Here is a 15,400-nt window from a genome sequence, read left to right as displayed (position 1 = left end):
AACTACGGGTATACTCTCCATCGAGCTGTCTGGCACATGCAACAGGAGCAATTAAGGTCTTGCATGGTTCTCTTGGGCAGGAATCTTATCCCGAACATCAGCCTGAAAACACTGTCATTGACGGATACCGAAGCTCCCGAGTAGATCTCGTTGATCTGTGCAACGCAGAATTCTACGGATACACTGTTCTTACATTCTTAGAGTTCACAGTGGTCCGTAATTCCTGAATCTCAATGTTACAGTGTGCTCTATGTGGTCATCGTATTCGGAGCATGTTCTTATTTTTCAACATACCTAGGTACTATGTAGAAACAGACTTCCATGAACACAATGTCGAAGAATGAGGAAATGGCTTGCGATGTTCAATTATAGAACCCGTGGCATTATCGTGAAGAATGACCAGCAAGTTTTCGTCTCAGGGAACACGGTGGGCATATTGCCAGGCGCAATGCAGGGTCGTATCATAAGGCTGCGGCGTTAGGGAGTACCTGCCCCTGGAGTCATGAGCACAAAATACGAATGCGACATCTTGCGACACTTCCTAGTCGAGTTTGGTCTCCGCAAGATTGCTGATATCCGGGCGTGGGACACTGCCTAAGACTAGCCCAAGGCCCCTAAAAGTCCCTTGGCTGGTGCCACAAAATCTATGAAGGGGGCGACAGGGCACGGCTAAAAAGTGCGAAATCATGCCCGACCACGACCAAGGTCCCACAACGAAGTCGAGTCGGGTTCTACAGCCTTTGAGCTGAGGGCTATCTGTACTCGCAATCTCGTGGTAGGAATAGGCTGGCAAGACACCCGTAACTCGGGTCAAGACTCTGTATCACAGAACGCGAATACCTACGTATGCTCTTCTGTTGCAGATAGGCTGTGCAAGCATTCATGCTCATGGTACTGAGTAACTAGCAGACTACCTCGTAATCTACTTCATCAAAGCCTGAATGCAATCTGCCAAGTGACAATAACGAAATGCCAAGCGAGCCAAAGAGGCGAGGCATTTATGCAACCTGTGAACTCCGACCCGATTGCATAAACGAGCTTTGTGCATGTGACTGTTTGCCCCTCCAGGTTCCGAGCCGTGTTCATGGAAGAAAATATGCTCGTAACTGGAAACTGGAGGTTCAGTCTTCCCGGAGAAGGGGTGCCCTGTGTCCCCCACTCAGTCGAAGCACAACTTTGCGATGGTGGGTGGATGCTCGGTTTGCCTATCCCGGCATCGTCAACAATTCAAGCAGGACTTGTCCTTTTTCTCTCCGCTCCGTGCGATTGATCTTTCATAGGCGCCAGAGTAACAACAAATGACTCCGGATCTGTTCATGTAACGTTTCCTCCTACATATCGTCTTCTTTCCAAGCCTCTGTATTCATTGGACGAGGTAACTGAGTGAGCCTTATACCTCCTGGGCCTCAAAAAGCTCGCGCTGTGGCGTCATTCATTTACTCTCCGAAGGTCATTTACTTTCCGAAGGTTATATCTTCTCATGCCTGTCGTTCTAATCTAAGATTTTTGTTCCTCCACCCATCTTTACCTTCTGCTTCTTCTTCCATCACGGGCAGATATGTCTCTCGTGGGGACCTTTACATCCAATTACGATAAAAGTATAAATACAAGTGGCCCTGGGGTACTGGGACAAAGACGACCTAGTGAAGCAGATCAATCTAGCGTGCCATTCCGAACTCGATCGCACTCTCAGTCGACGAAACCGAAACGTTCTACTGACAACCAAGAAATGTCAGCAACATCTGACGACAAAACAGCAAGTCGAAACGATGCAGCACTACCTTCCAACAAGCCCGAGTCTGCCAGCAGCACCGACGAAGAGGGAGCTGAGCGTATCAAATATCTGGCCAGACAGTTCTCGCGGACGTCAAACTTCTCAGTGAATGCCAGCCCATTCGAGGCAGAGGCAGACTCAGCTCTAGATCCCAGTTCAGACAACTTTCGATCTCGAGCATGGGTCAAGTCCATGTTCAAGCTACAGTCGGAAGATGACCGTTTTCTCGCCAGGACTGCTGGGTTTGCATTCCGAAATTTAAGTGCCTATGGCTTTGGTGCAGCAACCGATTATCAAAAATCCGTCGGTAACGTAATGCTAGAAGTTGTCGGAATGGCTCGAAGACTTATGGGTACTGGCCAGCGACGGATTGATATCCTGCGGAATTTCGATGGTCTCGTTCTTCCGGGAGAAATGCTTGTTGTCCTTGGACCCCCAGGCTCAGGTTGTTCCACATTTCTAAAGACAATCGCTGGTGAAACGCACGGTTTCAATATTGAGCAAGACTCCTACATTAATTATCAGGGCATCAGCTATGCGGACATGCACAAGCACTTCCGAGGCGAAGCGATCTATACGGCAGAACTTGATGTTCACTTTCCTCAGTTGACCGTGGCTGAGACTCTCTACTTTGCAGCCCGTGCAAGAGCCCCGAGATTCCTCCCTGGTGGGGTGTCGATAGAGACATACGCTGCACATATGAGGGATGTCATTATGGCAACCCTAGGCATTCGCCATACATTCAACACTCAAGTTGGCAACGATTACATCCGAGGCGTCTCTGGTGGTGAGCGAAAGCGTGTCAGTATTGCCGAAGCAATGTTAAATCAATCACCTCTACAGTGCTGGGACAATAGTACTCGTGGCTTGGACAGTGCCAATGCAATTGAATTTGTGAAGGGTCTACGCATCTCCGCTGATGTCCTCAACGCCACTGCCGCTGTTGCTATCTACCAAGCACCACAAAGTGCCTATGACATCTTCGACAAGGCTCTTGTGCTTTACGAGGGACGTCAAATATATTTTGGAAAGAAAGAGGACGCCAAAGCGTTTTTCGTCAACATGGGATTCCAATGTCCTGATCGACAAACAACTGCCGACTTTTTGACCTCTATGACAAGTCCAGAGGAACGCATCGTCCGCGAAGGTTTCGAGAATAGAGTGCCACGCACACCAGACGAATTTGCTAAAGCCTGGAAGGACAGCCCCGAGCATGCACAGCTCCTGCGAGATATTGAACAATTCGACCAGGAGCATCCGCTGGGCGGAGAAGGTCTTTCCAGATTCAAGGAGTCAAGACGCTTACAGCAAGCTAAGAGACAGCGTGTCGCATCGCCATATACCCTCTCCTACTACCAACAGGTACGACTCTGCCTCTGGCGCGGGTTCCGCAGACTGTTGGCGGATCCTACAATCACATTCGTACAATTGTTTGCAAACACCATCATGGCATTGGTCATTTCCTCCATCTTCTACAACCTTGATAAGACAACAAACTCTTTCTACTCCCGCGGCGCCCTACTTTTCTTTGCAATCCTGATGAACGCGTTCGGTAGTGCCTTGGAGATCCTCACTCTCTATGCACAGAGACCAATTGTCGAAAAACACCAGCGATATGCTCTTTATCATCCTTCGGCAGAAGCATTCGCGTCGATGTTGACGGATATGCCTTACAAGATTCTGAACAGTATCGTCTTCAACCTCACGCTATACTTCATGACCAATTTGAGAAGAGAACCAGGACCTTTCTTTTTCTTCGTCTTGATCTCCTTCTTTTTGACCCTGGTCATGAGTATGTTGTTCCGAACCATTGCCTCTGTGTCAAGAACCCTCAGTCAAGCTCTAGCACCAGCAGCCATCTTGATCCTTGCCATTGTGATCTACACTGGATTCGCTATTCCCGTCAGCTACATGCAGGGATGGGCCCGCTGGATCAATTATTTGGACCCCGTTGCATACGGCTTTGAAGCTTTAATGATCAATGAATTTTCAGGCCAAAACTACGATTGTGCGGTATACGTTCCAAGCGGACCCGGCTATAGTGGTCTATCCGGATTGGCGCACGTGTGCAACACCCCTGGATCTCGACCTGGTCAGTCTTTCGTGAACGGTGACGACTACATCAATACCACCTATCAGTACTATGCTTCGCATAGGTGGCGGAATTTCGGTTTATTGATCGTGTTTATGATTGGTCTCATGATCACGTACCTGGTTGCAGCCGAACTCGTCTCCGCAAAGAAGTCCAAGGGTGAAGTTTTGGTATTCCGTCGCGGACATAAACCAGCCGGTCTGAAAGACCACCCGGAAGATGCTGAATCTGGCGCAACCGGGCGCGCCGTAGGAGCCGAAAGACATAACGATCTTGAACAAATCTCGAGCATCATTCAAAAGCAGACTGCCATCTTCCAGTGGAAGAATGTTTGTTACGATATCAAGGTCAAAGGTGGTGAAAGAAGGCTCCTAGACCACGTCGATGGATGGGTCAAACCTGGTACCTTGACTGGACTGATGGGTGTTTCTGGTGCTGGCAAAACAACATTGCTTGATGTCCTAGCCACCCGTGTTACCATGGGAGTAATTTCAGGAGAAATGTTGGTTGACGGACAACAAAGAGACGAATCGTTTCAGCGCAAGACCGGTTACGTACAACAGCAGGATCTCCATCTGGAGACGTCAACCGTTCGAGAAGCCCTGGAATTCAGCGCCTTGTTGCGTCAACCAGCCCATATTCCTCGGAAGGAGAAAATTTCGTATGTGAACGAGGTGATCAAGCTTCTCGATATGACTGAATACGCCGATGCTGTCGTAGGTGTCCCTGGTGAAGGTCTCAACGTTGAACAGCGAAAACGTCTTACCATCGGTGTCGAACTAGCTGCTAAGCCTCAACTCTTGCTCTTCTTGGACGAACCTACCTCCGGTCTCGACTCGCAAACTTCCTGGTCTATTCTTGATCTTCTCGAGAAGTTGAAGAACAACGGTCAAGCCATCTTGTGCACAATCCATCAACCTTCGGCAATGCTTTTCCAGCGCTTCGACCGACTGCTCTTCCTGGCTTCTGGTGGCAAGACTGTCTATTTCGGACCTGTTGGTGAATCCTCCCACATTTTGACTAGCTACTTTGAGCGTAATGGTGGACATCCGTGCCCTCCTGAAGCCAATCCCGCAGAATGGATGTTGGAAGTTATCGGAGCTGCACCGGGCTCTCATACCGATATTGATTGGGTCGACACTTGGCGAAACTCTCCCGAACGTAAGGAAGTCCATGCCGAACTTTCACAGATGAAGCATGATCGTTGCAAGCTTGAGCGAGCGACTTCCAACAGTGCGGACAAGTCCAGCTACCGAGAATTTGCCGCACCGTTCTGGCAACAACAATGGGAGGTCCAGAAACGGGTCTTCACACAATACTGGCGTACACCTTCTTATATCTACAGCAAGCTATCTCTGGTTGTTTTCTCTGTAAGTTGAAAGAAGCTAACCATTCTCATGCATGGATACTAATATATCTTCTCAGGGTCTTTTCATCGGTTTCTCATTCTTCAAAGCCCGCAATACGCAACAAGGCCTACAGAACCAAATGTTCGGAATTTTCATGTTGATGACCATTTTCGGTCAACTGGTACAGCAAATCATGCCGCTCTTCGTCACACAACGCTCCTTGTACGAAGTTCGTGAACGCCCCTCAAAGGCCTATTCCTGGAAAGCCTTCATGATGAGCAACATCGTAGTTGAGCTCCCATGGTCGGCTCTGTGCGCTCTGCTCCTCTTTCTTACCTGGTACTATCCCATTGGACTATACAACAACGCCGAGCCGACAGACAGTGTCCATGAGCGTGGCGCACTGATGTTCTTGTATATCCTTTCATTCTTGCTCTTCACTTCGACTTTCGCGCACATGGCAATCGCAGCTGTTGATACTGCCGAGACTGGTGCCAACATCGCCAATTTGGCATTCATGCTGTCATTGGTATTCTGCGGTGTTTTGGCCGGACCTTCTTCCCTTCCCGGATTTTGGATGTAAGTTGATGATCCCACCCTCCTGTCCCTTTCCCTTTCCTCCCTCGATCAGCCACTAACAATCCAAAAAGCTTCATGTACCGAGTCAGCCCCTTCACCTACCTGATAGACGGCATGCTTTCGGTCGCCGTTTCTGGCACGAACGTCATATGCGCCGAGAACGAATACCTGCACTTCAACCCATCGGAAGCCGGGCAAACCTGCGCCGACTACCTGGCACCATACATCAACGCAACAGGAGGCTACGTGCTCAACGGCGACGCAACAGACGACTGCTCGTACTGCCAGATCAGCGAGACCAACACTTTCCTCGCGGCCGTCAGCTCGCACCCTCAATACCAATGGCGTAACTGGGGAATCATCTGGGCGTACATCATCTTCAACATTGCCGCCGCCGTCTTCTTCTACTGGCTCGGCCGAGTTCCCAAGAACAGAGGCAAGGGTAAAAAAGAGGAGACGGGCAGTCCCTCGGGCAGCAGGGACGGCAGCGTCCTCGTGCCCACCAGCACCATCCAACGCGAAGAGAAGGACATCGAGTCCGGCCCCTCGGTTGAACCTGTGCTCACCACCTCTCATTCGGCCACACATGCTTGTGAGGTGGAGTCTGAGACGGTGATTGAGAAAGACCACGCAGCTGTCCGTTGAGGTCGCCCATATCTCTTGCTTGACACACTAATGTCTCTCTCCATCTCGTCAACCCTTCGCATCATTCACAGTTAATCACAACAACATCCCGCACGACATGGATCTTTTCCTTTTCTATTTATCAGCGTTTCGAAATCCTGGATCCAGGACACCACGGCATCATCACCATCATCACGGCGTCTTTTGGTTTACCTTATACTTTTTTTGATAGTCACAGGACATCTGTTGGGGAACTTGTACATCATCGAATCATGTCACATAATATCCGTCACATGTTGTGATTGGGACATCGTTTTTGTTCATTGTGGGGGACAAACATCCCTTTTGCCATTCCACTCCACATACCAGGTTTTTATAGACGGAGCAGCGGATGAAGGATCATTATTATTGATAGATAGACTTAAACACACACTAGGTGTGGGAGGTTACAGAAAAAATCAAAGGATTAAGTCAAACCAAAATAGATCCAGAACTCATAGGGAGACAAAAACTTCACTCGATGGACACAAAGTTGCAGTAGAAATACCCAAGTACGAATAAAATCTCCGAGGAATCCCGGGCGAAGGCTGAGGCTATTTACTCAGCTCGATGCAGGTGGTCTATTTCATCATGGATGCTGTTGTTTTAAAACTCGGCGGTCGGGCTTGCTGACGAGAATGGAAGATAGAGTTGATTTTTAGAGATCTCCACCTTTTCTTACCTGTTACCGCATGCTACAGACTTAGTACCCAGCTCATAAGACCTCGTGATATGAAAAGCAATACTACGCAGTAAAGGTCGTGTGATCATCTACACTTGTAGTATAAACAGAGCCACTAAACTGCCATATGTAAATCCTTACGAAAGACAATTTGCGTGATTGCCCTCGCCTGACTCTTATTCGGTCTTAATATGTCATTCATCTGTACTACAGTCTTTGGACGACTGGGAGCGTCTCTTCGACTTTTCTTCGCTCATGTCCTCAAGAAGATTCAAGAGGCCGGAACTAATGCCCTACACGGTCTTGCATCCCAGCATACTAGGTGCGACTCTGACTATTGATTGTCAAAAGACCCACAAACCCCATGCGAAATTGAACTTTCATGTCTTCAGAAGAAATCCTGAATCCTGATAGCTTGACCGCTCTCACCTCTCGGCCTTGCAACGTGCCTCCATGTTTCCATATATCTCGACTTCCCTGACGATCGAATATCGAGAGGAAGGGTCAGTTTCGAGGATGATTTTGATTTTGACCGTGAGCTTGTAGTGGATTTCGAACTTCCACTGAATCTAGATGATGAAGTCAAGACCTTTTTGAGGCTATACTGGCTTTCGGTATTTAGGTCTGGCCCTGATGCGCGGTTCCATAAGCCATCACAACGCGATGCTCTTGAAAGTCGGTCGCTCGTCGGTAAATCATGCTCGCTACTGCTTCCAGAGCGATCGTTTTCGGACCTTAGGCTTGTGCTCCCTGTACTAGCACCGCTTCCTGCTTTCGCCTTTTCTTGGATACCTAAGAGCTCTGCCCAACCCACCAACCCTCCATTTTGATCGCGTCCTACAACATTTGGTTCAAGGAGAAACTGAGGACGCCAAAAGGTCGTCGCCGGGCCTTGATTGACCTTTGCAAGATGGATTTGCCCATAACCAAATGTTGCCGTGTTGAAGTGGAGGGGATGCCGGGGTGGTAGAAGGGGAGAGCCTGCGACACGATGATAGGTATCTTTCTTGGCTGAGTGAGATACGCCGTTTCCTCTGTCGTCATCACGGCGAAGCGCGGAATATTCGGGACCCTTGTGACTTACCACTGAAGTAGTATCATCCTGACCAGTCGTTCCTCTTGTGTCAGTCTCCACATATCTATTGGTGGTCCGCACCATACTCTGTGAAGCATTCTGACTGAGAGCCTGCTGCTGCACTGCTTGGCGAGCCATCCTCTGGGCTCTAATTCGTGCGACAGCAAGGGAGTTTGAATACGGCTTCGCATGAAAGTCGTCCATACCGTCCTTGTCATTTGGTAGAAGGAACCCGTGTTCAGGAGCAGGTAGACATACAGACTGTAGGATGCCGTATGGTGCTGTATCGCGCGGGGCTCGAAGATGCTGAAGTTGTGGAAAACCTCCATGTCGGATCGACTGCGCAAGGTGGGCATTTGCTGACATTCGATGCCTGGAAGGGGCATGACTGAATGTTGCATTTGCGCGTGTACTCTTCATTCCCTGGTTCTCTCTGCAGAGAATGTCCCAATGTATGAACGTTAGCGATGAGGATGCGAGAGTGGGTTGTAAAGCAAGTTGCTCTTCCTCTTGTGTAAATGAAGGCTCGCTATCACTCTGCATGACAGTGAATTTGGTCATACAATTCAAACTAGCCAGCAATTTCGATAGAGTTGAGAGAGCCATGATTGATTGATAGAGCAGGATGAGCTCCTTCACACGAGCAGCGCTTGGGCTTGCCGCCCATCTCGTCAGGCCATTTTCGGTGACTCCAGGGCACTCCTCAAGTCTAAGACATCGTACCGGAGGCAATGAAAGCAGTGTCTTGTCATGAAAATCATCTGCGTCGAAGGATGATATGCATAAATTTTCAAGTGATGGTAAGGAATGAAGAATATGAATGAAAAGATCGTGTTCAATGACCCCAAGACTGCCTGGTGAACAGAGCATGAGAGTCTCAAGATGTATCCAGCGATCATGATAGTGTGTGAATTCATAGAGTTGCTGATCATCCAACAATCCCGGAGGTAACTGTGTCTGGCTCCGGGCGCTGACATCGTCATTTTCTGCAACGACCCAGGTATGCTGCCGTAGTTTGGTCCTTGTCGATAGGGCATATGTCAGGCGATCAAACGTGTGATTGTAGAATGGAACGAAGCCTGTCAATGCCTCGAGATTTGGACAGGACATAACCACAGATGCTAGTATGCACAGATAGCCATCATAGTCTGGGTTCGGATAGTCGTTGGGCAGATATAAAGGAATGTGTGGGTCAGGCACATGCATCTTTTTGACCAACGCTGCAAGTAGACTGTCCGATCGAAGTGTAGAGCGAAGACGTATCAGACGCGCGCCGCGAGACAACCTCCATTTCTGGAGCATCAATGGATTGTCGTCACCAACAATCTCAATGTTGGCATAGAGATGTCTTTGAGCATTAGAAGTCCACGCCTTGCAAGTCATCTGCACCGAACTTAGGTCTCGCATGTAGCATGTTGTACAGGACGAGGAGTCTGGAGCCAAGTGGATTGCTCGAAGTTGCTCCAAGATAAGGTCTAGGGCTCGGGCTGGTAGCCTTTTCCAATTCAATGTTGCTGTGGATCATGGAGAGGTTCGGTTGACCGTATACTTCGCTGGCCGAAAGGATACTGTGGATGGTAAAGATTTGGTCCTTGTGGCCAGTGAACCAAAGGCACCGTCGTCAATGACCTTGATGGAAACCAGGTCAGGCTGTGATTTAATGGCCGCATGGTGGGAAATATGGTTTTCGCCATGCGACAAATTTGCATTTCTAGCTGCCATCCTGGCTCACCGGAAAGACAGTTTCCATGTCCATCAAACCCGTCCAGATGGGATAGAGTGGGCGTGCACAGGCGTTGTGTCAACCTGGTACTGGCATTTCAGGGGTGAGGAGTGTAAAGTGCGGAGTCGGAGTACTGGATTTTCACAGACCATCTATCACGATCTAGAATCTCGAGTCTAGATCGTCAAGCGAATCCGATGAAGAATCGTTCAGAGCAATCATGGAAAAGAGCAGACGGCGTGGATGGGAAAGTTGGAAATGCATGTTTTAAGAGTTGGAATTAGTGGAATCCAAGGCTGGCAGGAGCGACGTTCCCCTGAACCAATCAGGGGGCGAGAACGAAAACACTTCATTTGGCAGCCGCGAATACAAGTCTGGGCAAGAGCTTCAAGTACCTAGGTATCTGTTAAAGCCCTGGACGGCAGCTCAGGTACGAAGGACTCAAGAGGTATGCAGAGGAAGTGGGATGAGCAAGGTGTCCTCTGCAGTTATCAGCGCATGTCATGCACAGCTTCGGATATAAGTGCTAGGATGGCGCCGTGGGTGGTGGGTTTCAGGCCAAGGCCAGTTGATTTATCTATCAAGGCTACCGTTGGTAATTACTCCACCATGCTGCTAAATTACATGCAAGCACCGCAGCTTGGTAATGTTTTGCGAGAATTTTAAGCGTAGAAGTTGACACTAATTGTGAGATCAGTATAAACATGGAATCAGGAGGCGTGATAGAGGTACTTACGTGTCTTTCTTCTTGGCCTGAACTTCGGCGATGGCGTCGACAAAGTGCTCGTGAGTCACCTTGGAGTGTCCTTTGCGCAGGGCAATCATGCCTTGATTATACTATTAGCGATTGTTTCAACGGAGGCACTGTTATTTGAGTATTTACCAGCTTCGACACAAACGGCCTTGAGCATTGCACCACCTGATTGAAAAGTTAGCCGGGTCGTGGAGGACGAAGCAGGGGTCAGGGACATACCAAACTCGTCAGTGCTTCGTGCAAGTTCATTCCAGTTGATGTTACCTTCATCAATGGTCATCTTCCTGGAATGGATACGAAGAATCTGAGCTCGCGACTCTTCGTTGGGCAAAGGGAATTCAATTTTTCGATCCAATCGGCCTGAACGTAGCAGGGCGGGATCAAGGACATCAACTCTGTTCGTAGCTGCTAGAACCTTGATTCTCTCGTCCGAAGCAAATCCGTCAAGCTGATTGAGTAATTCCAACATGGTTCTCTGCACTTCTCGGTCGCCACTCTTTTCGGAATCGAAACGCTTGGTACCCACGGCATCGAGTTCGTCAATGAAGATGATTGATGGAGCCTTCTCCTTGGCCAGGGCAAAACAATCGCGGACAAGTTTAGCACCATCACCAATAAACATCTGAACCAGCTGAGGGCCGGCGAGTTTGAGGAAAGTGGCATTTGTTTGAGCAGCGCAGGCACGAGCAAGGAGAGTCTTGCCGGTACCCGGAGGCCCATACATCAATGCACCTACACAGGAGGTTAGAATTGTCAGTCAGGAATAGGTCTACAGCACATACCCTTGGGTGCTTTGATGCCAATCTTCGCGAAGCGCTCTGCTTCCTTCATCGGCCAGACGACTGCCTCAACAAGTTCCTCAATCTGCTTGTCGAGACCACCAACATCGGTATATTTTTCGGTGGGTTTCTCATCGACCTCCATGGCTTTCACCCGGGAGTCGTATTCTGCGGGCAGTGTGTCCAAAACCAGGTATGAGTCTTTGTTGACACCAATCAAATCCGCCGGTTTGAGCTTATTATGATCCACAAGACCGATCAGAGGCAGGAAGATAGTCTGTCTCGTACTCGTCTTGATGACCGCAGATTTGCCGACTCGTGTGGCGTCGAGATCGATGTTGGCGCCTTCCTCCGCAGCCTCAGCCTCGACGTCAAGGTCTAGAAGTTCGACAACGTTTCCAACTAGATAGGGTAGTTGGCTGATGGTCGATGCGTTAGCCAAAGAAAGCAATGGGGAAGGATCCCGCATGGCTCACCGGTTATTCTCGATCTTGTCCAGATTGTCCTTGATCTTGTCCTTCATTGTTGTCTCCTCATGTTTCAATCTTTGAAACTCACTCTTGAGGATCTTCATTTCATTCTCAAGTAACCGCCGCCGATTGATGATGTCTCTGGTGCTGGATTGAAGGATTTCGGTATCAATGTATTCCTCTTCTTCATCTTTCTTATCGGCGTCGGCATCTTTCATTTCGGCATCTTTGGCGTCGCCCGTGCCTGATGATTTCTTCTCATTGTTGTCTTCCTTCTTTTGCTCCTTCTCATCGCGCTCGATGTCATCGAGGTCTTCTAGTGTTGACATGATTGGTAATGTAATGTACAGTAAAGGATGATGGTTTCAGTTGTGAGGGAGAGGTTGGGAGAGGTTGATTCTGGGGAATGGGAAGTCCCGATCGATCGATATATGGATCACAGTTCTTGGTAGAACTTTAACAATTATCACTAGGTTGTTCGCATGCAGTGGTGATCAAATGGAAACAGCTGGGGTTGTCCAGACCGAGAGGCTCCTACTAATACTCGCAGGCGATGCGGCGAAACGTGACCGCGTCCCGGTCTTGGCACTTTTCACCGCGCAACGCAAGGCAGCCTGCAGATTCCAATCAGCACGACTCGCTTCTAGATAGAATGCCAGAGTACGGCTTGGTGGACTCATCTTGGGTTCAGTAATCTGTTTTTAAGCCATCGAGTCAATTGGAATCAAGGTTCTCAGTCGATCAAGTCAAGTCATTGTTTAATGAATGTTTGTATTGTCTTTTGCAAGGGTATTCTTCTCTTCATCGCTAAGAAAAGACAAAGCCATTGCATAGTCTATCAGGGGTATAGAATAATCCCATCCCATCTCTGTAAAGAAAAGAATTCGTCCATGTAGAAGTCGACAGCTGATCGATTTGCAATACAACGTATCTCGATCAACATGTCCTGTTGTTCCAAGTTTTTCATGCTTTTGCCAGCACCAATGTTTCTGATGTGCTCCTGATCTTCGTTCATCTGTGCGTGACCTTCGAGACACTTCTGCTCCATCTCAGGATAGCTGCATCTCTCCGTCTCTCGCACACCGGGTTTCCATGGTTGAACCGACCGCCACATGATTCATATAGCTAATTACAAGGAATGACGAAACAGCCTCGCCAGCTGGCTTCAATCAATCGCCCCACCACGCGATGCAAGCAAGCACGCAAGCAAGCCATCCTCATCTCCATCATTTCACCGTGTTTGAACGAAAATCCGTAATTGTAGTAAACTCTTGCCGTGACTTGAATGGAAAAAACCCTTATGAATCCACAATCACTTTGCAAGCCCCATCTGAAGTTGCCGTAACGCCATAACAATTAACCCTCCTGGAGGCGGATACTTTTTGGTAGACTTTTTCCTCTGTAAACTTCCCATGCCGCCTGCCCATCATGAATATATAATGTAAGAAAGCCTTCTATAGTGAAGAAAGTTGCTCGCTGTGTAAATGCTGAAGAAACGAAAGACAAGAAAGCGCGTGTCGTGAGAAGTCGTAAAATGTAATCGCAATTAAAAAGACCTCGATGCGTTGAAAAGGTGCTTGCGAGAGAACAAGCTCAAGATTTCTCCCTAAGCCAGACTTCAAGATTCAGTCCATTGAGAGGGTCCACAAGAATCAGGTTTCGGAGAAGCATGCCAAACGCTGTGCGAATAGAATGATTTATCCCACGACAGTCTGCAATGGATAGCCTGTGTGACCACCAAAATAGTAGTCTTGCTTGGCATGAAGAGAGCAGTTACAATTTGGCCCATGAGTCATCCAAGACGTTGGGGTCAGGCTGTTGGGATAGTTGTAGTTGTGAGTGTATGCAGGAATTTGATGACGCTGAGCATTGTAAGCGGAAGCATTGCCAGCGTGGTATGACTGTCGTCCAAAGGTCGAACCGGTAGGAGTGTAAGACCAAGCCGATGGGTAGTAGTCAGGGGTCGAAGGACCACTGTGCGGTGCAGATGGCGGAGAATACTCTGAGATGTAAGGGCGTACCCAGCGGGTATCATACTGTGAACCCTGTTGATACTGTGGAGGAATTGGCCCTTCTGGCGACATCAATGGCTGATGATGAATAGAGTGGCTGCGATGGATGTTGGTCTCAATGGGAGCAAGCTTCTGCAACTCCTTGACTTTGGCGAGTTGAGCCTTCTCCTCGTACGCGTGCCAGTGATCGACCCACAAGAAGAATCCTTCTTGATCATCATACATCATGCCATGGATCTCCCAATTGAAATCAGTGAGCCACTGCAACTCCATCATGTTCAGCTCGTGGACTGGGATACTGCTGACTTCAGCCCATGATCGGTTTTGGAAGGTGTTATCATCCAGAAACTTGCTGCCCAAGAGGAGTGAAGTGGTAAGCATTCGATACACGGTGCCGGAAGAAGAGGTGACCTGGCCACGCTCGGTGACATGCTTCATGCGAGAAGCGAGATAGAAAAGACCAAGCATAATGGTTGAGCTGGGCAATCGAGTTGATGAAAGAATTTGAGAGACGTATTTGCGGAATTGTGATGTAGGGACGGTTTCTGGTGTTACACTGAACGAGAGTTAGTTTTGAAGCTGCATGAGCATTCCGACGAGACTTACAGTTTTTGGGACATCTCAGCAACAAAGCTGGCCATCAAATCCATATCATAATCCAAATGCTGAGCCACACCTCCAGTGGGCTTTTCCTCTTTCTGTTTTTGTTGCTCCGCTTGTTGCGCAATTTGAGCCGAGAAGTCCATAGCTTCAGTGACACGGATTGGTGGCAGGATGGGAGCAACAACAGGGGCATACTGGTACTGAGAAGTGGCATATGGTTGAGGGAATGAATAATCCTGAGATGGATGACCATGGCCCAACCTAGCCACTTGCCCATTCACTGTTGGTTGAGAGCCGTAAGCCGGAGGTGCTTGGTGGCATCGCTCGTTGTATTCTCGAGTGGACAGAGATCGGCGGGGCTGATAGGTCTGAGTTGCATAGTATCCGTGATCGGACACGGAGCTCATGGGGGTCAGGTATGGTTGATACTCTGGTGGTGTGGGAGGCAATCGTGAATGCTGGCCATTAGGGCCCCAATTATGGTATGAAGGCATGGTTGATGAGGGTTGATGAGCAAAGCAGACTGCACAAAGCACTGCAACAGTCAGTTACTGTTGAGGTGAGTATGGTTGTATGATCCTTACCGTCTGCTTCTGCTGGTCTCGGCCACGCCAATGGCGTTGAGACCGATGCGTTCAGCTGATGACGAAGTTCGTCTTTGAGCAATAGCGCATGAGCAGGCTGAAGGTGTCGTAGCCAAACGCGAGTCTAGTTACGACCTGATGAGATGACTGGGTTCGTTGATGGGATTCAGTTCTGATGATCGAATGTAGAAAGTCGACAAACGGGTGGAAATATACAAGATGTTTTGATCGTAAAAGGTTGGGATTGTGGGCTTGGGACAA

At 48.8% G+C, this 15,400-nt stretch overlaps 4 protein-coding genes across 4 annotated transcripts; 1 reads left to right on the top strand and 3 right to left on the bottom strand.

Annotated features, from left to right (window-relative positions):
• Nucleotides 1-1,558: 1,558 nt before the first annotated feature.
• Nucleotides 1,559-6,439, top strand: LTR84_002803 (uncharacterized protein; the record flags this gene model as incomplete). Its single annotated transcript, XM_064846403.1, has 3 exons — nucleotides 1,559-5,236; nucleotides 5,292-5,794; nucleotides 5,866-6,439. The coding sequence occupies 3 exons, from the start codon at nucleotides 1,559-1,561 to the stop codon at nucleotides 6,437-6,439; spliced, it is 4,755 nt and encodes a 1,584-aa protein (XP_064706013.1).
• A 1,088-nt stretch (nucleotides 6,440-7,527) lies between these two features.
• On the bottom strand, nucleotides 7,528-9,621 carry LTR84_002802 (uncharacterized protein; the record flags this gene model as incomplete). The annotated part of the gene is made up of 1 exon (XM_064846402.1): nucleotides 7,528-9,621. The coding sequence occupies one exon, from the start codon at nucleotides 9,619-9,621 to the stop codon at nucleotides 7,528-7,530; it is 2,094 nt and encodes a 697-aa protein (XP_064706012.1).
• Nucleotides 9,622-10,599: 978 nt separating this feature from the next.
• Nucleotides 10,600-12,269, bottom strand: RPT5 (26S proteasome regulatory subunit 6A; the record flags this gene model as incomplete). The annotated part of the gene is made up of 6 exons (XM_064846401.1): nucleotides 10,600-10,618; nucleotides 10,674-10,764; nucleotides 10,821-10,856; nucleotides 10,911-11,423; nucleotides 11,474-11,889; nucleotides 11,947-12,269. 6 exons carry the CDS (start codon nucleotides 12,267-12,269, stop codon nucleotides 10,600-10,602), a joined length of 1,398 nt encoding a protein of 465 aa, XP_064706011.1.
• A 1,368-nt stretch (nucleotides 12,270-13,637) lies between these two features.
• Nucleotides 13,638-15,049, bottom strand: LTR84_002800 (uncharacterized protein; the record flags this gene model as incomplete). The annotated part of the gene is made up of 2 exons (XM_064846400.1): nucleotides 13,638-14,508; nucleotides 14,559-15,049. The coding sequence occupies 2 exons, from the start codon at nucleotides 15,047-15,049 to the stop codon at nucleotides 13,638-13,640; spliced, it is 1,362 nt and encodes a 453-aa protein (XP_064706010.1).
• Nucleotides 15,050-15,400: the final 351 nt, after the last annotated feature.

This window comes from Exophiala bonariae, assembly GCF_035927105.1.
Source record: "Exophiala bonariae strain CCFEE 5792 chromosome Unknown scaffold_14, whole genome shotgun sequence".
NCBI classification, from domain to species: Eukaryota; Fungi; Ascomycota; class Eurotiomycetes; order Chaetothyriales; family Herpotrichiellaceae; genus Exophiala; species Exophiala bonariae.
The sequence above is the reverse complement of the archived record's forward strand: the minus strand, read 5'-3'. Positions and strand labels throughout refer to the sequence as shown.